This window comes from Calonectris borealis, chromosome 20 (genome assembly GCF_964195595.1).
Source record: "Calonectris borealis chromosome 20, bCalBor7.hap1.2, whole genome shotgun sequence".
In the NCBI taxonomy this organism is placed as follows: domain Eukaryota; kingdom Metazoa; phylum Chordata; class Aves; order Procellariiformes; family Procellariidae; genus Calonectris; species Calonectris borealis.
The window spans coordinates 12193883-12216382 of record NC_134331.1 but is presented as its reverse complement, the minus strand read 5'-3'; the positions used below and the strand labels follow the sequence as shown (position 1 = coordinate 12216382).

The following is a 22500-nucleotide window of genomic DNA, read 5'->3' as shown; positions in this document are numbered from 1 at the left end:
GTGTGGTACCTTATGGTAACTATTCTTTCTTCCTCTAGTAAATATTGCTCAATCATTTAAATCTTAAATGATGGTAAGCAATGGCACAATTATGTAATCTTCCTAGGATCTCTGATTCTTTTTCTTCGAGGATTAAAAAGTGCATATTCAGTAAAGTGATTAAGAGGACCACTTTTCTCCTTTTTGAACCAGAGTTGTGTTTATTGCAGCTATCTTGATTGTTCTTAGCTTTTCTGGAGTACCTTGTTTTTCTCTGCATTTTGCAGAAGAGTTTAATATAGTAGCAGAAAAATCTGGTAAAGGAAGTATTGTCTGTTAAGTCTATGATAAAGACTGCAGTAGAAATACGTAGATAGATTGCTGACTTTTTCCTTTTTTCTTTTTTTCATTCATCCTCATTTTCTTCTTCGTATCACTTTACTTCATTGTTGAGCCTCCTTTTTTCATGCCCAGTTCAGTTTATTCTTGTTCCTTTTGTCTGTGCTACTGTTTGTAGAGCCATTGTCCCTGTTTTGTCATGTAACAATGCACAGAATCTAAGCACAGCATCCCTACTTCTTTTTGAGCTTTCTCATGCAAAAAGCCCAACTTTATTTTTGTCTCTATATAAAAAATGATATGAAATTATCTCATTGCTTAGGTGTGATCTGTGTGTGTGTTTAAACACTAAGTCCAATTAAGACTTTTCTGGGGAAAAGCTGTCGAATGACTGACCTTCACAAATCCAGAGACATCTCTTTCCTAACACAGAATACCTGTCTAATTTTGGAAAATGATGACCTGTAAATATAAGAGAACTTGTTCCCTTGTGTCTGCATAGAAATTTATGCTTATACTTATTCTTTGGATTTTTAAAAAACTACAACTTTTTAAATTTGAGAAATTGTCTTTTCTCTCTCTGAATGACGAGGATTAGTCTCTCTAAAAATGTGTCTTAACATTTAGAAAATAAGAATTCATTCATGTAACGGTGAACATCCCAAAATTTTTATCTTTTTTCTGTAGGAAACTAAAGGTATGCTGTATTTTAGGTTAATGAATTATAAAATTTTCTAGCTGCTCTGTTTGGAGGATCTTTTCCTGTTTTATTATTTGTTAGCCAAACATGTAATGATAATGATGTGGTAGTTACTTTTCACTCTGCAATTGTATTTTTTCTAGATGAGCTGGTGACACAGTACGTTTCAGAACTGCAAAACACAGAGGAAATGATTCGTTGTGGCTTTTCACGAGCTCTTGGGGCCCTTCCAAGATTTCTGCTAAAGGGCAGGCTCCAACAGGTAAGAAAATATGATCATTGTAATGAGAAGAGGGCACACGGTATTTTGAATGAAACCTGTGATGGTAATCAAATAAATAATAATGATCATAATTAAAGGTCTTTGTGAAAGGGGTTTGGATTGTAATGTACAGTAACTCCAGAAAATCATCATGAGTTTAGCTTGCCATAGATTCTGATAATTAAAGTTTAGTTCTGCTTTAGTAGTGTTAATGGAAGAGCCAGAGATTGAATTATCCCTTTGCTATGGAACATTTGTCCAAAGGGAAGAGTGGGGCATGCTGACAAGTCCCAGTGAGAAACCAAACACTGCTGCCTGCTTAGTTCTCTCATATGTGATTGAGCGGATTTTAATAGGATATCTAAATTTACATTTATCATAAATAATTCATTGGATTTAAATATCTCAATTTTTATATTTTTTCAGGTTTTGGAAGGTTTGAAAAAAGTCACCTTAATTTCCCCTGCAGACGTGAGCTTCGCAGAATCCAGAAGAGATGCCCTAATAGCAATTGCAAAGTATGTTTATAATCTTTATTTTTGTCTAATTTTAATTCTTTCTCTAGAGGCTTTCTCCTGTTCATTCTGCTTTTTTTTGTGAGCTTGTAGCATGATTCTTGAAACCAGTTGCACTATGACATACACATTTTTAATGTGGGACTGTGTGCATCTCCATTATCCAATAGATCTTTGATTCAGAGGATTATCGCACATCTGAGGATGGAGTACAACTCTGATGGCATGGTTTTTTTTAATCAGTTAACTGCATAGTTAGAGTATATTTTAAAGTTCACCTTTCTCATGGGCTGCAATTTAGTGAGCTTTAGTGAGGAGGAAGAATATATGTTTTTTCCACTTTCTTAATAAGAAGATTGAATTGGTTTAAAGAAATTGTACTTTTTCTCTAAAGGAGTACTTTCTATGTTGACATGCCACAGTGTAGTTAGTGTTAATAGTATCATAGTATATATGCTCTTAAACTGTTACAGTGCAAAAAACCCGTGTCTTCAATGTAAAGAATTTGTTAATATCAAATTCAATGCACATTGGATTAGTTCTTTGCTCTTCTTGCTTACTTCAGTTTAAGGAGAGTTCAGAAACTGACAGGTACTTTAAGCATGTTCCTTTTTGTAGTATTACAGACGTAAAACCAATCTGCTTATCTGTTGAGTTTTTAGCCTTGCCAGTGTTCCTTTAAACCCAAAGACTGATCAGAAATCCTCAGGTCATATATAACACAGTAGGCTCAGAAATATTCTTCATACTGCTTGTTGCAGATGTTATAGGTGTTTAGAATGTTGTATGTCCAGGGAATTTTATTAAGCAACAGAACAAAGCTATGATCTTAATGTTTCTCCTTATTAGTGTTGTGGGTTTTCCCCCCTTTTTCTCTTTTTAAAGGGTTTGCCAGACAATAGGTGTAAAGGGAGAAGGATCCGAGGAAGAATATGTCTGCAAAGATAACGTTACTCAGATTTACGCTACGCTGCTTAGTGGTGTGACTGACTACACCACAGACAGCCGAGGAGATGTTGGAGGATGGTAAGATGCCTTACAAACTGAGACTTAAACTTAGCTGTCATGTTTGATGTCTAATTAAAAACTGATGTCTTTTCAAAACCTCTTAGAAATAGATAGCTCCAAGCTTTTGGAGGTTTGAGTATGGGTAGAAATACACTGGGGGAAGAGAAGTAAAAAGTGAAAGGAAAGGCTGACAAGGATTTGTTCGCCCCGTGCCTGGGAAGTTAGGAAGATGGGGACTATTGTGTTTTAAACTGAAGTTCAGTCTTATTCTGGTTTTGTGGATGACATTATTTTCTTATAGTGAATATCAGGAATGTATTTAATTGTAAAAAGTACAGAGATTTAAAACATTACTTCTTGTCCTGGTTTCGACTGCATGGTATTTGGCTGCCTGCCAGGTTAAACCACGACAGTTCTGTTTCTTTGAAATAACACATTTACTCCTACTTGGTGAACTCTCTTATTGTATGTTCGTGTTGTGGGGATTTTTAGCCAGGAGAGGGAGCAGTTGCATAACGTGTTAGTGACAAATTTTCAAGGCTAGTGACTCTAACTGAGATGGATAAAAACACTATAAATTGTGTTGTGGTATCACTGACTCTTTTGTAAGTTTAGGGTTTCAATGATTTCAGCTATGAGATTGCAAGAATAATTAAATCATAAGTCTGTAGGAATGTATCTACTAATGTGAAGTCTATAGAATAGGTGTAAGATTAAGTCTGTGACAGTCATATTTTTGTGACGTTCTTCAGTCTTCACAGTTCCCTTAATATATAAAGAAGGTTCAGTATATAATTTGCATTCATCTAATGTTCTGTATTCCTTCAGTAACAGTGATCTGAAAAGGCAATTTCTAAATTGATTAACCAAAGGACTATATAGGCTTATGTCCTTCTTTGGGTTTGTGTTTAACTTCTAAAGAAGCTGTAATTGGGGATGTAACATCACTTACTGATCGGAAGTTCCTGCAATCTTTTAGTGTGGTAGACAGAGCAGCAATGAAGATTTCATGTTACTCACTTCATAAATAAATTCACTTGAGCCTTGGAAGTGTTCAAGGCCAGGCTGGATGGGGCTTTGAGCAACCTGGTCTAGTGGAAGGTGTCCCTGAGTATGATCTTTAAGGTTCCTTCCAACACAAACCATACTATGATTCTGTGATCCTTTAGAATTCCACAAGGTAGTTACAGGGTGAGAAAACCATGTGAAATACGGATCTTAAGAGATCAAATGAGTACTAAGGAAGCATACAGGCTCTCTTACCAGGGTACTTTTCTCTGTGTATTTATGAGCACAAATATGCCCAGCCTGAAATAGTACTTGTAATAAAAAGTATTAAATTATCAGAATTCAGGAATAAATCCAGTATCTACAGATTTAAAATATATGACAATTATGCTGCTATGTAGAAGGCTCAGAGCAGTAACACTTAATCCTTGTATAGAGAAGCCATAAACTAAGTAAATGAATGTGATAAATTAATTTTAGTTGTCTGTTAGTTGTTCAAAATTGATTTTGAGTAAAATGCTGCTTTTGACAAAGAATTATTAATTTTATTGTCTTAATCCGTAATTTTAATTTGAAAATATGCAGATATATGTTGCTTTTAGGTATGATTCTGTACATAAAGTATCAGCCCCATTTAACAGTATGGGTAATACTGTTTGTATGGTATAGTAATGACATGGCAATATATATTTGACCTGTCTGGCAACTATATGAAGCATCTCAGGGTACAGAGAAGCATGTTCAGGATTGTAAATTAACAACCTGTTGATTGTTCATATTTAGTATCTGGCTATGCTTTTATTACATTGCAGGCAGGAAGGGGGGAGTGCCTGAAAAGTACCGGTATGAAATAATTTTGTTGGTTGAAAAGGTTTCCTTATTTTCCCAGTTTATTGAAGAAGCTGTTGTCTAACAGTGCTGAGTCACATGAAGGGCTTTGGTGTTCAGTTTCAGTCATGTCCTTGCAGAGTGTTTGTATGAAATAACTGTTTTAGACATTTTTCCAGTCGCTATCCTCTTCTTTGAAGGGTGTTTCAACAGTAGGATATGAACATGAAACATAATTTCCTTTTGATTTAATTGAGTGGCATCTACTATATTGTAACTGGCAGCTGAGACTCAACAGGTGAGGAGGGATAGAGGACTACTGAAATGAAAGGCTCCAAACTAGGCGTGTGGTGGCTCTAGCAAAGCTGGCAGAGCTCACAGATGATGGATGTGACTTGTGATGGTAATTGCTGACTTGGGAAGGCTACAATGGAAGAGAAGTTAGCTGTACCTTGCAGGGAGGGGTGTGCGCTCCTCCTTGTTTGTCATACTTCCTTCTGTGGCCAACACAGTCTCAGTCACTTGCTTGCTCCCTCCTCCCTGCTGCAAGCAAAACAGTCCAGTTCTGGAGCATTGGCTGTGTTCAGCTTCAGCAGCCATGCATAGCATGCTGATCCCTGTTCAAATCCGGTGTAATAATACATGATGCCAAGTATGCATTGTGTGAGTTTGGGAACTTCTTGTTTAGGCTCAAATTTGTGGTTATGTCTGTTTTAGAATTCTGTCCTACTCACTCTTGACTTTAGTGTCGTTATTCTATTTGGTAGCCCCTGGTTTGCTTTAAAAAAAGAAAAAAGCTAATTACAGTAGCATTCTCCTCTTTGGGATTGCTTATCAGATAGCTATAAAGTACATTTGTAATTACCATGAGGAATGGGAGCAACTATAACACACACTGTAACCAATTATTGTCTTATGTAGGAAGAAAAGTTGTGAATGTGCTTTTCTTGTGCCATATGTACCATGCTAGAGTTTTTCATTGCCAGCAATCATCAGGTAGTTTATACTTCTGTCAAACTTTAATGCTTGTGCTCTACCGAGTCATTATCAGTCATTGAGATCTCATCATTTCCAGCGTGAGTTGCAATAGTTATTTGTAACGACTCTGTCTTTGATCAGAAAATAAAGCATAAGTTCTACAGCGCAATGTAGAAGGAGGATATTTTGTGCCATGTTAGTATTGGGCACTTTTTAATTGACTAGCCTTGTTCCTTTAGGGGTACTTCACTACAATATTTACAAATGTGTTAGAAAAGTACACAGGACAAATAATCCAGCCTACTCTTACCAGCCTGAGCTAATATTTGCATGTTTGTATTTTCCTTGTTTTGTGTAAGGTCTTCACCCTTCAGTACTGGTTGTTAAAATTGTCATACGACAGGGAAATAATAACACAGGACAAGAAATCAGAGAAAAGTAGGTGTGTATGACATCTCAAACTTAGAAGAGGAAACAAGAATGCAAACTAGTAAGGATCAAGAGCAGGTCATTCCAGCTTGCGCAAGGGAAAAAGGAGCTTGGCTTTCCCTCTCCTCCTTCCTCAGCCGTCAGAGAAGCAAGAGGGAGGCAAATGGGTCTCTTGCTCAGAGGATATAGTAACACAAGAGTGACACAGCTCTAGCTGAAAGAAAATATAAGAGCAACCATATAGGGTGGGGAGTCAAAGAAAGGGAAGGGATACTAAGCTTCTTGCTTTCAAAATTAGGCAAGATACTGAAGTAGATAAGAACCTGGTTAAGTATAATTAGTTATTTAGGTTAACTTCCACATCTAACAGCTCTCACTTCAGTTCCCCATACCTATTGTTTATCTTTCTGTCTATGTCTAAATTTAAAAACAAAACAAAACTCTACAAAGTGGAAATTTTCAAAGAAATCCTGAGGAAATTAAATTCCCAACCCATTAAAATTCAAATGTGCTTTGAGCACCAGATTCTTTTAAAGCTTCTTTGGCAATGCCAGCCAAAATCAAGTCAAGAAACATGTAAATTAAAGGGGGAAGGGGAATCCTTTCTCATAGCAAACTGTTGGCTGCTAAATACTTTTGTGGCCTCTCAAATATGAATGTTTTCTCATTCTGTTTCTTCTAAACCATTGACTAAGATGGAAAGATACGGAGAGAATTGCCGTTTCTCTGGAGAGACCTTGTCTTTGGTGTGTAATTTTTGTCTTTCTTTAATGGAATCGTGGGAAAGTTTAACCAACTTTACTTTCCATATGCAAACTTTACATTTCTTTTGACAGATTGTTTGCTGGGACTTGTCCAATCTGTCTACAGGTGTTAGACATGAATATCTAATAGTCAGATACTATATGAAAAACTAGGAAAACATCCTTTGATGAAAGATTGCCAAACTTGTATTAAGCTACTTAGGAAAAAATGATGTAATTTACCTTTTTTACCATTATAACAAATGTCCCACCCAGCTTTAGATTGCATAGGCAACTATTTTCAGCTTGTTTTGGAAATTAGAAACAGGAGTATTTCTTTTCACAGTAGGCAGGTGTACCTTTTCAAATATTTCAATTTTTTCTTTTTTTCTTTCTCTTTTTTTTTTTTTTTTTAAATTATTACTGAGAAAGGATGGCATTACCATGAGTGACTAATGTGATGAATCTATTGGTCCTGGTCTTCTGCAGGATCATGTAACCAATTGAAGATCTGCCATGGTATTGCCCATGTCTTAAAAAAGAAACTACTTTTAACAACTTAGGTATTGACAAGGCATGTGGTTTACAACCACCGTATTGATTCTTTTTTTTTTTTTGATTGAAATGACACTCTTCATCTTTTTTTTTAATGTTGATATTTTATTTAGACATTTTGAAGGCAGAAAATCTTCACCATATAGATAAGATGCACTTCAAGCACAACTTAGTGTTGCTTTAGCTAATCTTTTTCATAAAACTAATTATTATTTAGCATAGATATTTAAGCCATTCTGAGGCACAATTTTTTTTAATGTTGGAAATATTAAGCTTGAAAATTTACACGAATATGATACTTTCAACAGTGCTTAAATATCTTAATGTCAAAATGTGGTCTGGCCTTTTTGGAAGGTTGTTTGAAGCAGACAAAATTCTTAGGTTTAAATACGTCTACTTGCATGCTAAATATTACTAATCATTATCAATTTTAACCATCTTAAAATAAAGAATAAACCTGATGACATCTTGCTGGAATAAAAAATAAGATGGTGAGGCAGGGGGCTTGCCTGGAAACTAGGATGAGTGTTGTACCCTCAGTGCAATGTGGGCTTCACTTCACAGAATGGGGCTTGGGGGTACAGCTGTACACACTCCTCTTCCTCCCGAAAATGTAATAGCTGCTCTCAGTGGTCAATGCTTTCATTATTTTGAATTTTTTGCCAGTGTCTAACTTAACTGCTGATGTATTTATTTAAATAAATACTGATGTAACTGCTCTAATATATCTCTGTTTCAACAGGGTACGTGAAGCTGCTATGACAAGTTTAATGGAAGTGACGCTTCTGCTGGTTCAGAATGAAGCAGAGTTAATTAATGCCAACATGTATGCTACTTGTACTATTTTTGTGTCTTATCTCTTATAACTACATTCCAGTCCATACAAGAAAGCGTGGCTTACATATTGTGTGACAGAACTTTTGATAGAAGTGCATCAAGCTTACACCCATACAGATGCTGAGAGTATTGTATTCTGTTTTTCAGAGAGACTAAGCTTATTGAGAGAAACTGGGTGGCAGTCCCACCTTTGAAATACAGTGCATCTGTGAGATTTGGTCTGTACTTGCCGCCTCTGTGGAGCTTGCCAGTATTGTTCACTTAAATAGAAAGCAAACTTGCCTGCTTATCCAGAGCATCACATCATTAATTTGGAATGTGATAAAACGTAGAAATGAATTTGTATTCATTTCTGTCTTCTTTGCAGAATTATTGCTAAGGAAATACAGAAAAACATAATTTACACTGAGCTTCTGATTTTTAATTTCATGATACAATACTCCTAATAGTAAAAAAAAAAAAAAAAAAAGAATACTTACCGATTTTTAAGCATAGCTTGAGCTGCAGCAAAACTTTTCTAATAGTTCTAAAACAAATGGTATCGGTTTATGAACAGAGCATGTCCAATGGTTAGCTGAATATATACATGATTTCTTTTTTAATTTAAAAAAAACCCCAAACTTTGAAGTACACTTCGAAAGAAAATACTGGATTCTGTAGGAATACGCTACTCAGCCAGTGCCCATTGTCCAGAAGCTTCCTCCTATTGGTCTATTGCAGACATAGATTATTCACATGAAACTTAGAAAAGCATTCCTGCCAGCTGGATCACATTTTGTAAATATTCTGGGTCTTGCTGTAACTGAAGGAATTGTAGCTGCTTTTACTGTCATTAGTTGTCCTTTCTGAAGGTGTAAAGGGACTTGTGGAACATAATATTGTAGCTGAGAGTTTAACTATGGATGTTGGCAAAATAGGATCTGGTTAAAAACTAGCCAGAGTTGAAGAACTGATTAATTTGGGATATATGAGATTTGGGATAGACCTTGTCCTCTGCTACATGTGCAATTTTCTACTTGAACATGTGCTTTTCTCAAGGTTCATGCTCTATTTCCATCTGAAATGTAGCAGTTCATCCAAATCATAAAGCACCTTCATATCTTTTTGGTTGAAAGGTGCTATGTGAATATCAAATACTATGTAGTATTAACATCAGGATGTTTTTTGATGGATCTATGGATGACAAAGCTTTAAAGATTCTGTCACCATGTTGATGTCTTAAATCCCTTGTACATTCATTATGAAGAGTTAAACCAGAATACTTTCATAGCAGGATATTTTTGATATTGTTGAAACAATTTAAATTTAAATACAAATTCTACTGATTAAATTATGTGATTAATTGTTTTCTTCTTTGTAGCTGCAAACAGATTATGTGCTGGCTGGCTCAACAGTCGGCTGAAAAAATAGATAAATTTCGAGCTCATGCAGGATTTGTGTTCCTTACTCTTTTGCATTTTGACCATCCTCCAGTTCCACACATACCTCACCGAGAAGAGCTAGAGAGGATATTTCCAAGGTAATACATTGAAGAAGGTATCCTAAACCAGTGAAAATAAAAAGATGCATGCACACAGTTACACCTAACACAAGCAACCTGATGTAATTTCTGTGCCCAAATGCCCAATATGTGTATTGAGGAATATTTGCTGCTGTTTGTTGGAATTTCATTGAAGTGTAGAATGGATATGCATTAACATATAAAATAGAACTTCTTGTAGTATGAGTGTGTGTTAACACCGTAGTTTCTGAAGGAGGTGGGTCTTACATGGTCATGCTGCCTAAGTCTTTCTCTGGATCAACCCCAATTAATTTCTGAACCCATCAGCCAGTTTCATGGTGGATGGTAGAGATTATGTCAGTAGTACATAGTTGGGAGACCATTAGTAAAACCGATCTGCTGGGAGCTGTGTTTTGGTCATCCTGCTGTTTATGAAATGCTGGTTTATAATCTCATTTTCTCTTCATAATGTGAGAGCTGGAATTTATTGGCAGTCCCCCTTCCTGATTTTTTTTTTCCCTGACTGGAAAACACTGATAGATCATAATGATAATTTTTAATGAATTGTATTATTTTAACCAAGCTTTAGTTGCAGTAGTTTTCCAAGATGGGATTTCTAGTTAAAGTAGGAGTGAGAGCAACTCATTCCTGAATGGTGATTATAATACCTGATTGGGATGAGGAAGATCCAACTTTGTGTCCCCGTTCTGTTTGTTCAGCAGAATCTCAACCTCCTTTAACTCAAAAAGTGCTCAGTCTGCTAGGCTGCTGATTGATCTGTGGTGGGGTGTATGTGTGACAGCCTTTCCTGGGATAAGTCTGTCTTTGTATCAGTTGTTGGTCGGAGAGAACTGGGAATGGAATGCAAGAAGGAGAACTTGTTTTCTTGGTGTAGAGAAAAGTGCATGTGAAAAGGAAGCTGTAGTTCAAATCCCTTATCTGAATCAGAACAAGGACATGAAGATTGCCTCACTTGACTGGCAGTGGCTGAAGTTTTTATTTGTATTTTCCGCATATGCTTAAAGACCAATGATTAATTTGATTTTTAGGTAATTCAGAGACTTTCTTCACTGATGTGGTGCTTGAGGATAAGGAGCTATCATAGGAATGTGTGGAGAAGAAAGACAGTGCACACATACAAGATTATTTTTTTCCTTCCCCTTTCCCCAGGTCAGAGAAAGAGACTCTAAACTGGAATGCCGCATCAGAAGCTTTCCCTCGAATCACCCAGCTTTTGGGTTTGCCAACATACCAATACTATGTGCTTTTGGGTCTCTCAGTGTCTGTTGGTGGATTAACAGAGACAACGGTAAGAAACCAGGGTGGCTTTCCTGTTTGGTAGGAGAATGCATTTACCTGATAAAATTGTTGACTAAAGTGTTTAGTCTATTACAGTGGATATTGCAGATAGTTATTTCTGTGAGAATTTCGGATGTAAGATTTTTAAAAGAAATCAAGTCATACTTTTAAACCTGATGGGCTTTATATTTTTCATCTTTGAAAGTATTATTTTCTTGACTTACTAAGCATGCAGGAAACAAGGAGTAAGGACATTTTGTTTCTCATTTCCTGGCCTGATAGAACCTGAGAGTTCCGGCCTGTTGGCTCAATCAACTCTTAAGTTTATTTGCTCACCCTTCCAAGCTGTTAACAGAGGAAGAGCCCTTCAGCTAAATATTGTGGCTAAATGCAAGGTGATTGCTCCTTTTAAATGAGGTGAATGCTTGTTTTCATTTGTAACCTGATGCAAGGTGTTAACTATTAGTTGTCAATATGTGTTAACATGTTCAGTTTTTTTTTTTATTTTGATACCCTTTCTACAGAAGTACCAGAGAGATGCCAGAAGTTATTTACAAAGAAATACAATTCAAATGTTTGTCTGAATCCTCTGAGCTTTGCAATCTCTATTTCATTCTTCTGTGCATGAACAGTGTCTTTTTCACTGGTTTTGGTAGTCTGTTATGCTGCCAAAATCTTCCAAACTTATCATAATTTTAGCATATCCCTCTGTCCTTATATTACAGCTTGTCTTGCTAGTTTCAGAATTCTTGGTTTCGAGATACTTAGCTTCTAACTTTTTTGTTATTTGACGCTGCCAAAGATGTAACATATATGAAAACAACTATTGGGGTAAGGACACGGTTCAATATGACACTACAGAGAAATACCAGACCAGTAACAGAATATTCTGGACTGTCAGTTAAATCTTCAAATTGCAGTGGTCCTGTAACAGAAGGAGGAGGTCATGAGTCAGCACCCCAACAGTGTTTAAGAGTGTTTCTAATGAAGATTTGCCATCTCTAATTAAGAAAGCTGGTAGAAAAGTGGTAAGTGTCGGGAAACACAGTTTTTGTGGAGAGAGAACAGCTCCTGCTGGGTTCACTGAAGAAAGGAGGTAATCATTTCGAGCTTGTCTCCCATGGCTTCCACTTTTCAGTCTTACCATGAGCTGTTCAGAATATGCCCAAATGATGGTTTTTGCCTGGTGCCATGGGTTCTGCGCTTGTGATCAAGAGATGTCTATATGCCTTTGGGTTTTGCGTAGCTGAGAATTTGGTGTCTGTGCAGTCTCATGTATTTAAACCAATTTTGAGAATCTTAATGTTTCTAAAATTGCAACTAATTATATAGCAACGGCTATTTTAAGACTTTGAAAACATATGCTTATTGGTTTGTGACAATAATTATCGGATAGACAATGTAACTCTTAACAGATTTTTTTAATAGCAGACATGCACATGAAATTCAGCTTTTAGTCAAACACAGTTAATTATTGGAGGCTCCACCAAAACCAAAGTTATTCGTATAAGTATAAAAAGGGAGGAAAATTGTGGAGAAACAGACATTCTGACTGCTAACTGAGGTTAGAGGAAAATTCTTATTCAACATTTTAATATCTTTTTTCTTTTTTTTTTTAAAGTTCTTGTTGTGCTTGGTTTTGAAAAGTGTAAACAGTTCAGTTACTTCTAGCTCCCTTCCCTTGTTACCATCTGCCAGTGTATTTAAGGGAAACCTTCTGTACTTTTCAAAATATGATTTTGAAATGTTAACTTTCTGTGACCCTGCATTTTTCTTTAACGCTAAAGGCTTGTTCCGGTTAAAATATTCTCAAGGGCTTTGGCTTTAGAAAGAAGATGACCTAATTCTCTTTTGAGCCAGATAGAAGTGCAAAGGGGGCTCAAAGTATAGGGTACTTCACTTGGGATTATACAGAGTGTGGTGAATTACATTTAATATTTTAAATGTGATATATAAATTAGAATTTGTGTGTCTTACAATAACTTGTGTTTCAAACTATTCTATCAAAGTCCGTAGTGTTCTTTGCGGAATATCCAGGGACTGATTTAAAACATTAATAGAAAATTTTAAGAACTATTCCTATTAAATTCATATGAAAGAAGCAGATTTTTAAAATCTTGGATAAAGGAAAAGGATTTTTCAAATATGTGTTCTTGCAGTAAGCTGTTGTGTTCTTGTGATCTCTCCTTTCTTCCCTCTCTCACTTAAAAAATATATACGTACATACACACGTGGACATAGAAGTTAGAAAGTTAGAAGATCCTCATACTCTCATACACAAGACAATCTGAGTTCAGATGTCGGTTTGTCTTTAAATCATCTCAGGGAATTAGTAGGAGAAAGGCTCCATTGTAATTCAGTGGTCAGTGGCTATTTTTCCGTAGTTAAAATTGCTCTGCAGTATATTTAGCAAGAGTAGTTCTTTGTTTTGCTTTTTAAAGAGTTTTTCTGAAATGAGCTGTGTGGGGTATCTCAGAAACATTTTGGTGGCAGCGTGATTGCTGAAAGAATTGTAGCTTGAGCCTTTGAAGTAATCTGGAAAAACAGAAGATGTCATTCCCTTTGGGATTTGGCAGTCTGCAACATCGCCTTGGTTCAAAGGGCACTTTCTCTGTGTAAAAGAATCTTCTAATTATATATCTGGCCCACAATGATGCATATTTCTTATGGCTGCATAATACATCCTCTCAGTATATGGAGATCAGAACTATACAATAGTGTTCTTTCTCCAGTTCACAAACCCTGTAGTTTCAGGGGTCGGGATATAATTTTGATAGAATTTCATTATTGTTGAACTACACTACGTTCAAAATTTTGTTAAAGCACAGAATGTCCTGTGATTCCCCTCCCCCCATAAAGAGTGAAAATTAAATTTTAAAATGTTAATAGAAATTTTAAGTAAAACCTTAAAAAAAAAGAAGCAACCTATTTTGAAAATTAAAACTCCCAGGATTCCAGCATGAGATGTCAAAGAGCTGTAACAATTGGAGTAGCCAGTTCCAAAACTATCCGATGAATGCATATGCCTGTTAAAATTAAAACCGATCTGTGGCATTCGGATGTTAATATTATGTATGTACCAAATACATTATACAGTTTCTGTTTTACATTCGTCAAAATGGACTCATTGTTTGCCAGTTATGTTTATGACTTGTATGTACCGTTTGGAGAAAATATGGGGCTTTGAGCAGCTGTGTTAGTTCTTACAGATGAAAACGCTGGGATGTTCGTAGATGGTGTTCTAAAACATCTGGTTACTGTGACGAATTGTGTGCAAATTAATGCATATTTGGGTTGAAGGAATGGGCCTCAAATCCAGTTTTCTTGGTTGACAATTCTAGAGCAAAATACATTTGAGAATAATTTCTGTCATTCTCTTTTTAAAGAAAAAAATAGTGTGAATTATTATATTCCTACTTCTCGTAAAATATCGCTGACCTGAGCCTTGGAGTTACTGGACTCCAAAGATTTGATTTATTAAAAGGAGCGTTGCAAGTAAAACAAGGGAGACGTGGTTTCACTTGTGCTAAAATTTAAATAATATGCAATTTTTTCTGAAGTTACTGCGAAAAAAGGCCACTGCTACTTCAGTGCTGTAAACTTGTCGGGATTTGAAATGATCCAAAACCAGTGTTATTTATTAAGCGTAACATGGTTTCTTCTGCACGTGTTACAGGAATGTTCTGACTCTGTGAGTAGGTCTTTCTCTGTTGAAATGCTTCTATGAAAACTGTAGCAATTATTTGTATATAAAATTGCTGATTTTGTCCAGGCCTTTCCAGTAGTTTTTCACTTGACTTCCATTTGTGGTGCGTTAGGTGCAGAAGACTGAACTCTGTTGTGATACTTGGGGCTCCGAGGAGGCTGTGGTTAGATGGAGACAACCCTCAGGGTATGTCGATCAACTGAACATCTTCAGTACAGGCTCCTCCTTTCTCATCGTGCCCCACTGGCTTTTTTATCTGGTCTGTCCAAGAGAGTACTGCAAAGTAAGAATCGGAGCCCTTAGGAGGATTTGGCATCTTTATAGCTGATGGGTAGCTGAGATTTTGAATGCTCTGTTACAAAACTGGATGCCTAAGCTAATTTTCTTTTGGCCGTATCAGTCCCACTTGTCGCCTCAAGCCTCTTCAGAAGTATCGTACTTCAGTTTTGCAACAAGCTGACTAGGAAACAATTCCATGAAGGTTTGTGTAGACACCTTATTTGTACGCCACGCACCTCTCCAGAGCTGTTCATTGCCTTCTTCCCGTGCTGTAGCTACACTTCCTCATACTTTTCCCCTGGTTCAGGAGGTAAAATCCTTAGGACTGTAATTTTACCACCAGAGGAATGGTCCCTTTGAACGCTTTTCACCGTATCGTGATTGCCTATAACTGAAGTATCTACTATTGGCTTAACTGATGGGAGAGTCAAGCCTTGGCAAACCCTGTTTTTACTATTTTTAATAAGAACAAGGTCATTTTCAGGCCTCCTCTTAAATTCTTATCCAAAGTTGTCCCAGTTCCAACCCATTAACCTCCTAATTTCCTTTCCCAGTCCTCATGTAACCCCAGGGAAAGGCGAATGTCACACATTTGATATAGTGTGAATTCTGTGTTCTGCATAGATGAGGAAGACATTTGGAAATGCTCTTCTTTGCAAATACTCATGAGCAGTTAAGGTTATAACTCAGATATTGTCCCTGTAGGTTATCTGGGAAAAAAGGAGTGTTCACCTGAGGAGGAAATATGGATTTAACCTGTTCGTGTAATGTTATCTTGTTATGTTGGAGCTTCTTCCAGTAAAGTTCGTATGGTCTATGCTGACTATTTGGAAAATGTCCCATTTTTAAATCTCCCAAGCGGTTACGTGATGGTTTATCCACACCTGTACTTTTGTATTGTTTAATTACTTCCTAATGAAGAAATGCTGTCTTTATTATACAGTTTTTCTGATTATCCTGCTACTCTGTCTTGGTTTTGCACAGCTTTGGAACATGCTACGTGTAGCTATGCTTGCCCTTTTCTTTCGTGCCCATTCTTGTCTTTTCAGCCATTTGAAGGAAAAACATTGAGTAATTAAGCTTTCTTCAAAAAATGGTGTGAGATCTGCAAGGTAGTTGAAAAGACAAAAGAAATAGGAGAGAAAATTACATGTTTAACCATACACATTTCAAAATCTTTTCCTGAGACTTGACTCGGATGTAACCTTTCTTCTGCTTATAATTGGTGTCTGCTAGTGTAAGGTATTAAGACAAAATACTTCTTCTTTATTTGTAATGGTCTTAAATGCGTAGATTGTTTTAAAGGGTAGTATACAATAATTAAGTAGGCTTTAAATTTTCAGGAAATCTCTTTTCCTTACAATTGTATATCCTCTAAAGACCTTTCACTGTAAGGATACAGTTTATGCTCAGCATACAGGGAAGCATACAGACATTCCTTTTGGCATACAAAAGAGCCACACTCAGTTCAATTCAGTATTTCCGTTTAGTATAGCTGGCTTTTAAAAATGTTTAAACAATTTTCAGTGAGATTTTACTATCATTTGGAAAAGCACAATGACTGAATAATTTCTTTAAATTGCTTTACCCTTTTAAAGAAATATTTCTGCTTCTGCGTTGCCCAGTATGTTTCACTACAGAACAAACTGTTAAAATAGCAGACTGCTACTTTCCAGGTCGCATGATTGCTGTGCTGTGTTGTTTACAAGTAGGCTAAAGCTTTTGAAAACTAGTTCTGAGTTTTGACTTAAGGCTAAAATGTTTCTTGTTCTTCTGTGCTGATGCACCCATGAACATTACTGATATAAAATCTAAATTAGATAAAATGTTTAAATAGAGATTCCTCTCTTTTGCTTTTGGGAAGACACTTGTGACACTTCTCGTATTGATCTAATATTTTTTTTCTTTTCTTGATAAAAGGGTCAATCTTCTGAGGGAACTGATTGCACCTTTGAATGAGCTATCAAAATGCTATGTATGAGCTTCAGAAAGAAAATTTCCGCTGACTGAATAGGCGTACTTAGTGTTTACAGCCCCCTCTTGACTCAACAGAAAATTATTTAACACTTGCAACCAAAACTGAAGGAAGTTCGTACTTCAAAACTGATCTGCCCCACCTACCCTTCCCACAGCCCCCTTCATTGTAACCCAGTTTCTTCTAGGGGGACACCCCCTAACCACCACCCCCCTTCCCTAAGCGACTTGACGAAGCCCCAGCAGGACTGATAATCCTTCACATCACAGCCGGGAAAATTCAGAAATCTGATTATGTTCATCCTTGACAAGATATTTTCCTTTGAGGTAGTTTCTGTAACAAAAAAACCCAAATTTTTCTTCTCATCCTCAGGGGAAGTCAATTAATATTTTGAAAGATGAGCCTGGAAACTAGAATTCCTACCTCTCCCAGAAATGGAAAATCTTAGCATCAGTAGCGACGTTCATACAGCCTGTTGTAGTCCCTGTCCCGCTGCTCAAGGGGGTACCGTTAGCTGCCTGGGGGCACGATCCCGCGGGAAAGGGGGATCCCACAGAGGCTCTGCCTTCTCCCATTGGCACTGCGGGTCCGGGAGAGGAGAAGCCGGCCTGGCTTGTGCTCCCGAGTGCCGTGGCTCCTGGAGAGCTGGGACCACGGCAGCAGGAGGCTGCTGAGTGTGAACTGAACAGCTGGCGTGACCCAAAGGGACCGCTTCCAGCTGAGCCTGGAGCACGAGCGCTAAAACCTCCTCCTGCCATCCTTCTAAACTAGCTGATTAACATAATAAAGTCCCAGAGTCATTATTTCTGAGTTGCTTTTAATTTTTAACCCGAGTTTACTGCTGGTTTGTGTGGCCTGCGCCATGCGCCCAAGAGCTTGCCTGCATTTTTCAATTACATCAGCTTGTTTAATAAATATTACCTCTTGAACTTCTTGTGTACTCTTTAACTTTCAGAGACATAACAATATTATTATTTGAAGTAAAGCAGGATAATCATAGCGGTTTGGGGATGTTTTATTTTGAGAGAAAAAAAATAATGAACCTTTAATGTGGTCTTTTTTCCTACAACGGCAAAACTTAAAAAGGAGAAAATACCCTTCCTTGAAAAAAGATTAATGAAAGTAAAATAGCCGTCTTCCTGTCAAATGTTGATACTGCATTTATACACTCGGCTGCTGTTGAAGAGTGTGTTCACAGCGCAGGTGTACACCTCAGGTCGCGAGGGATAAGTGTAATTCTGCGTAGTCGGTGTTTTTGTGTGTTGCAGCAGGGTTTATTCCCTGTGCCTTCATTGGAGGTTCCTTCTGTTGTAGCTCAGATACTCTGCCCAGAGCCTTTTTGACTACATGAAGAAAATCCAGAATGATTCCAGCGCTATGGCGAGTTTTTGTGAGACATTGCTAAAGGTCTTTGAGGACAACCTGCGGAATGACCGGTAATGTTTTTCTTTTGCTTTTTTATCTTTAACAGCAGGACTATTTGAAGTCAGGTGTATGGCACATCTTTTTTCAAATGCCTAGATGAAGTTTGCCCGAGCCATGTAAATTTGCTTTAATACAGCTGTTTGGTACAGCAGTACCTTTGGTGAAATGCATAACAAAGGAGTGATGGTAGAATATTTTGCATTTACTATAATTCAATATTGCGCATAATGTGATAAGCACCAGTTTTTATATAATGCAATATTAGGGATTGTATATTGCTGCACATTTTTCAGTGTAGGCCAGTCTGCATTTCATTTAGGTAGTGTTTTTTCACAAATACTTGAAGTATAATTGTGAAGATTTTTCTTTAAAGGTGACTCATTCTGCATAATAAGATTAATTTCTCTATGTCTCACTTATCAAACATGTGCAGAATAGAAAATATTCCCTAGGGGAGAAAACCCCACAACTATTAATAGAATTTTCGGTTTTATTTTATTTTATTTTTATTTTGTTTCTTGTCTCAGCTGTTGAAATAGAAAACATGACCATAGTTATTCCAGCTCACATGTTGTGTGTTGGTTCATTTGGTAATTACCTGTATTGAGAAGGTGGTGTAACTTCTGATATATTTTGTGGAATACATTGTTTATATACTAGAAAATAAATTAATATTTTATACTACTCTTAATTGTGTTTTCAGGACCCTGCAAGTTTAAACCAGGCTTGTTGTTAATTAGGTTTTTTCCTTTTGGCTGTAACGGAACGTCCCCCTCTCAGCCAACGAGGATGATTGAGCCAACACACAGAAGTTACCGAGCAACCCTCCTCTGTGTAAATTAGAGTTCTGATTTAAATATGTGTAGGTAGATAGGAAGTTTCTTTCTTTGCTTCTAATTAAAAATAGTGTGTATATATATGCCAAGAAGTGTATTTACATTGTTAAATTATTTTCTTTCATCAGGGTGTCTGTACCTCTCCTGACAATGCTCGACCAAATGCTGGCAAACGGCTGTTTTGATATATTTACCATGCAAGAGAAGTAAGTCGCTGCAAGTCTTTTTTGTTTATTTTCCACCATGCAACAGGCCTCTTAAATCTTACACTGACTGCTGCTGAATGTTGCTCTAGATGTGGGTGCATAGGACCCTTAAGTGTGTGTGTATATGGAGATAATGTTTTATTTTTCCTGAAGTGGGGCAGCTGTGATAAATTCTGGACCAGATAGCCTTGAAAAGAGTCTTGATAAAATCTTTGACTCTCGTATCAGTGTAGAAGTTGGTTATTGGTTCGTTGTTTAACAACCAGGACATTAATCAAATTCAGTGTGCATGTTTCACCTGGCAGACTTGGGCCAGTATCAGATCCCTTTTGCTTCTTTCCTTTACTAGCTTCCGAAATGCATGCTTTTTGGAGTACGTTCTGCATTGTACTGTGAGTCTTTAGCAAGGGCAGTGTCCTGTGGTGGTGCTGCAAAATAGTGTGCCTACAAGCTATCGCTTCCAAAATCCACTGCTTTTGTTAATGTGAATATCTCCAAAGAAGTTAATTAAGATTCTAATAAGAATAATAAAAAAGGCATGTCCCAGCTTTTCCACACCGAGTTCTGGAAAGTATTTAGTTCAGGAATGGATAAACATGAACAAGATATTCCAATGTGAAATGATATTTTTTTGCAGATGCTTCAGAAGAGAATGATTTTAATTTCGGTAATATGAAAATATATTCCACAAACTCTCACAGGCAGCATCTTGGCACATCTACAGGTACTTGCAGGATTGTACAACGTGAATCCTATTGGATTCACTGGATTTGGAATCTGTTGATTCAAGAATTGCTCACAGCAGATAAATTTGAAAAGCTTTTATCACTCTAAAAGTTTTAATTGAGTCTACTCTTGTTTGCAAGTGTATATTTAGATAATCTCTTAAATCAAATTTGGCAGCCCCTTTTTGAATGGGAATTTAAAATAAGTCAAATACACACAGATGGAATGAATATTATTTGTTTGGTTTGGTAATGATGCCAGCGATCTGGGACTTCCACGCAGGCTCCAGTCTTCCCTGCTGGGGAAGATGGTAGATTATGGGTGGAAATCCCAGGTAAAGTCTGTGTCTCCCACGTCACGGTCACCAAACAGAAAGCGTGTGGTAGCATCACTGCACTGGCTGTGTAAGTGAGACTCAAACTCAATCCTGTGGTGCCATTGTAATGCTTTATTAAAGAGGCCTGAAATAAAATCCAGGGGGATTATGGGGGGAGAAGGGAAAGATTTTGAAGCTGATCCAAATGTATTTGCTTCCAGTTTGATGATGAAACCAAAAAAGAAAAGTAATAATTACACAGCTCAGTGGATCATTCTCATGGCAAGGGAATGAAATATTGGCATGAAGTGCAAGAACTCATTATCGTACGAAAGCTCTGGACAGCCAGAGCTCTAGAAAGTTTGAAGATAGCTAGAAAGAGGCAGAGAATTTAGTTCCTGCATGTGACGGTTTTTTGGTAATATAGGTACCTTATGGTCGAGAGGTAATCATGAACGCGTTACTGCGGGTACTTCACGGAGAGCAAGCGAGCCTGACGAACTGGGTTCTGCTGTGCTCTAAGAGCCTGTGCGCAGATCAGCTCAACGTGGTAGACGGGTGAGCCCAAAATTGTATCTAGTGCAGTGTTTGCATTTTCTTACTTTGGCATATGTCGTTTGGGTATGGTTAGGGATGGATAAACACCGATACTGGCTCCGAGGCCTGCCCGCCTGCACTGTTGGATGCCACCTACTTCTTTTTGCATGGAAGAAGTGTGTGACTTGGGGCCTGGTTTCTTGAGTGGGACCAGTTACTCCCTTCTCAGAGAAGCATGCCATGGAAGTCTAGAAGTAGAATGCAGAACGAGCCTGAAAATTGAGACACCCTGCTTGGGGGCATGAAAAGGCCATGTGTGCATGCAGTTGCAGATACTTTTATATAAAGTATGCCTGTAATAAGAGGGATGAGGTGCACATTTGTTTTGGAAAACAGACAGTCTTACTGCTGGTGAGCACCTTTCCTGTTGCTTCTGTTCTGCTGTGAACTTCTTGCTTGTCATGTAGCGAATGAAAAACTTTTTGGGGAAGCTGGGAATGAAACATTAGTGTTTCTTGGGGTGTCTCATTAGTGTTTCTTGGGGCTTCCATTTCATCTCCTTCCCTCATGTTTTACCACATTGGGCTGAGTGGAGTTTTAGCAACTCAGGTTGTAGGATGTCTGGTGTCAGGATCATGCCTGCGCCAGCTGCTTAATAGTCAACTGTCACATTATAAAAAAGTATTTGCAAATGCATTTTGAAGTTTCAAATGGATATTGTGCACTGTCCTGGACCTTTTTTTCCTAATAAAACAGTCCAGAGCAGGTAATATCCTACATTGCTTAATTTAAACAGGATTAATAGCTGTTGGCTGAATTAGTTTGACGCTCATTAGGAGCTCAGTGCTCCTGTTAAAGCAAATTGCCACATGGTGTCACTCCTGCCCCGCAGAGGCGTAACCCGCTGTGCATTTTCCTGCCTCTTCACACCATATAGCTCATGAAGTTTAGAATACACAGCTTGACATTTCTGGCGTAGTTCCGCAGATGAATTTCAGCGTTTGTGAAGCTCCCTGTGTGGCTGGTCTTGGGAACTCTGTGCAGGAGGGCAAGTGGACCACTGGGTGTTTCTCCTCCGATATCACATTGTGAATGCTCGTGTTTAAAGTGAGATTCCTGTGGGTCACTTCTCTGCCAGGGTCTGCTGAACCTGCCAGCAGGGAAGCAAAGTGTAGGGTAAATACCTGTGCAGTGGGGTTTGAAATGCATCAACTTCAGTATCACCGGGGTAATCAAAAGGCTATCAGAAGCAGCTTCTCTTTTTGTGCTTGGCTTAGTTTGAATCTCTAGGATGACAAGAAAAGCTCTGCCTGCCATTTTTCAGGCTGTTACTTCCTACTCGTCTGAAGCCGGCAGAAACCTGCACATCCAGCATGAGAGTTTCCCCCTCTTGAACTTGGCAGGAATGGTTTGTATCGCTACGTGATACGTGGCATTAGAGAACTGTTCCCGGTTAAAAACACCCTTCTTCCAGTAACATTCAGCTTGGGGTAGTTCCTCGATCTGTTCTGCT

The 22500-nt window shown here is 37.7% G+C and overlaps 1 protein-coding gene across 5 annotated transcripts in view; it reads left to right on the top strand.

Moving 5' to 3' along the window:
- TBCD (tubulin folding cofactor D) overlaps positions 1-22500 on the top strand; it is a 135008-nt gene that overhangs the window by 100650 nt on the left and 11858 nt on the right. For all 5 annotated transcript variants that reach the window (XR_012676692.1, XM_075169818.1, XM_075169815.1 and 2 more), the window contains exons 28-35: positions 1162-1280; positions 1707-1798; positions 2681-2821; positions 8087-8170; positions 9542-9700; positions 10853-10991; positions 18256-18377; positions 19331-19408. Coding sequence is in view for 4 of the 5 variants with exons in the window: in XM_075169818.1 (XP_075025919.1) it covers positions 1162-1280; positions 1707-1798; positions 2681-2821; positions 8087-8170; positions 9542-9700; positions 10853-10991; positions 18256-18377; positions 19331-19408 (934 nt within the window). In the remaining variant the exon portion in view is untranslated. The remainder of the gene's footprint in view (positions 1-1161; positions 1281-1706; positions 1799-2680; positions 2822-8086; positions 8171-9541; positions 9701-10852; positions 10992-18255; positions 18378-19330; positions 19409-22500) is intronic.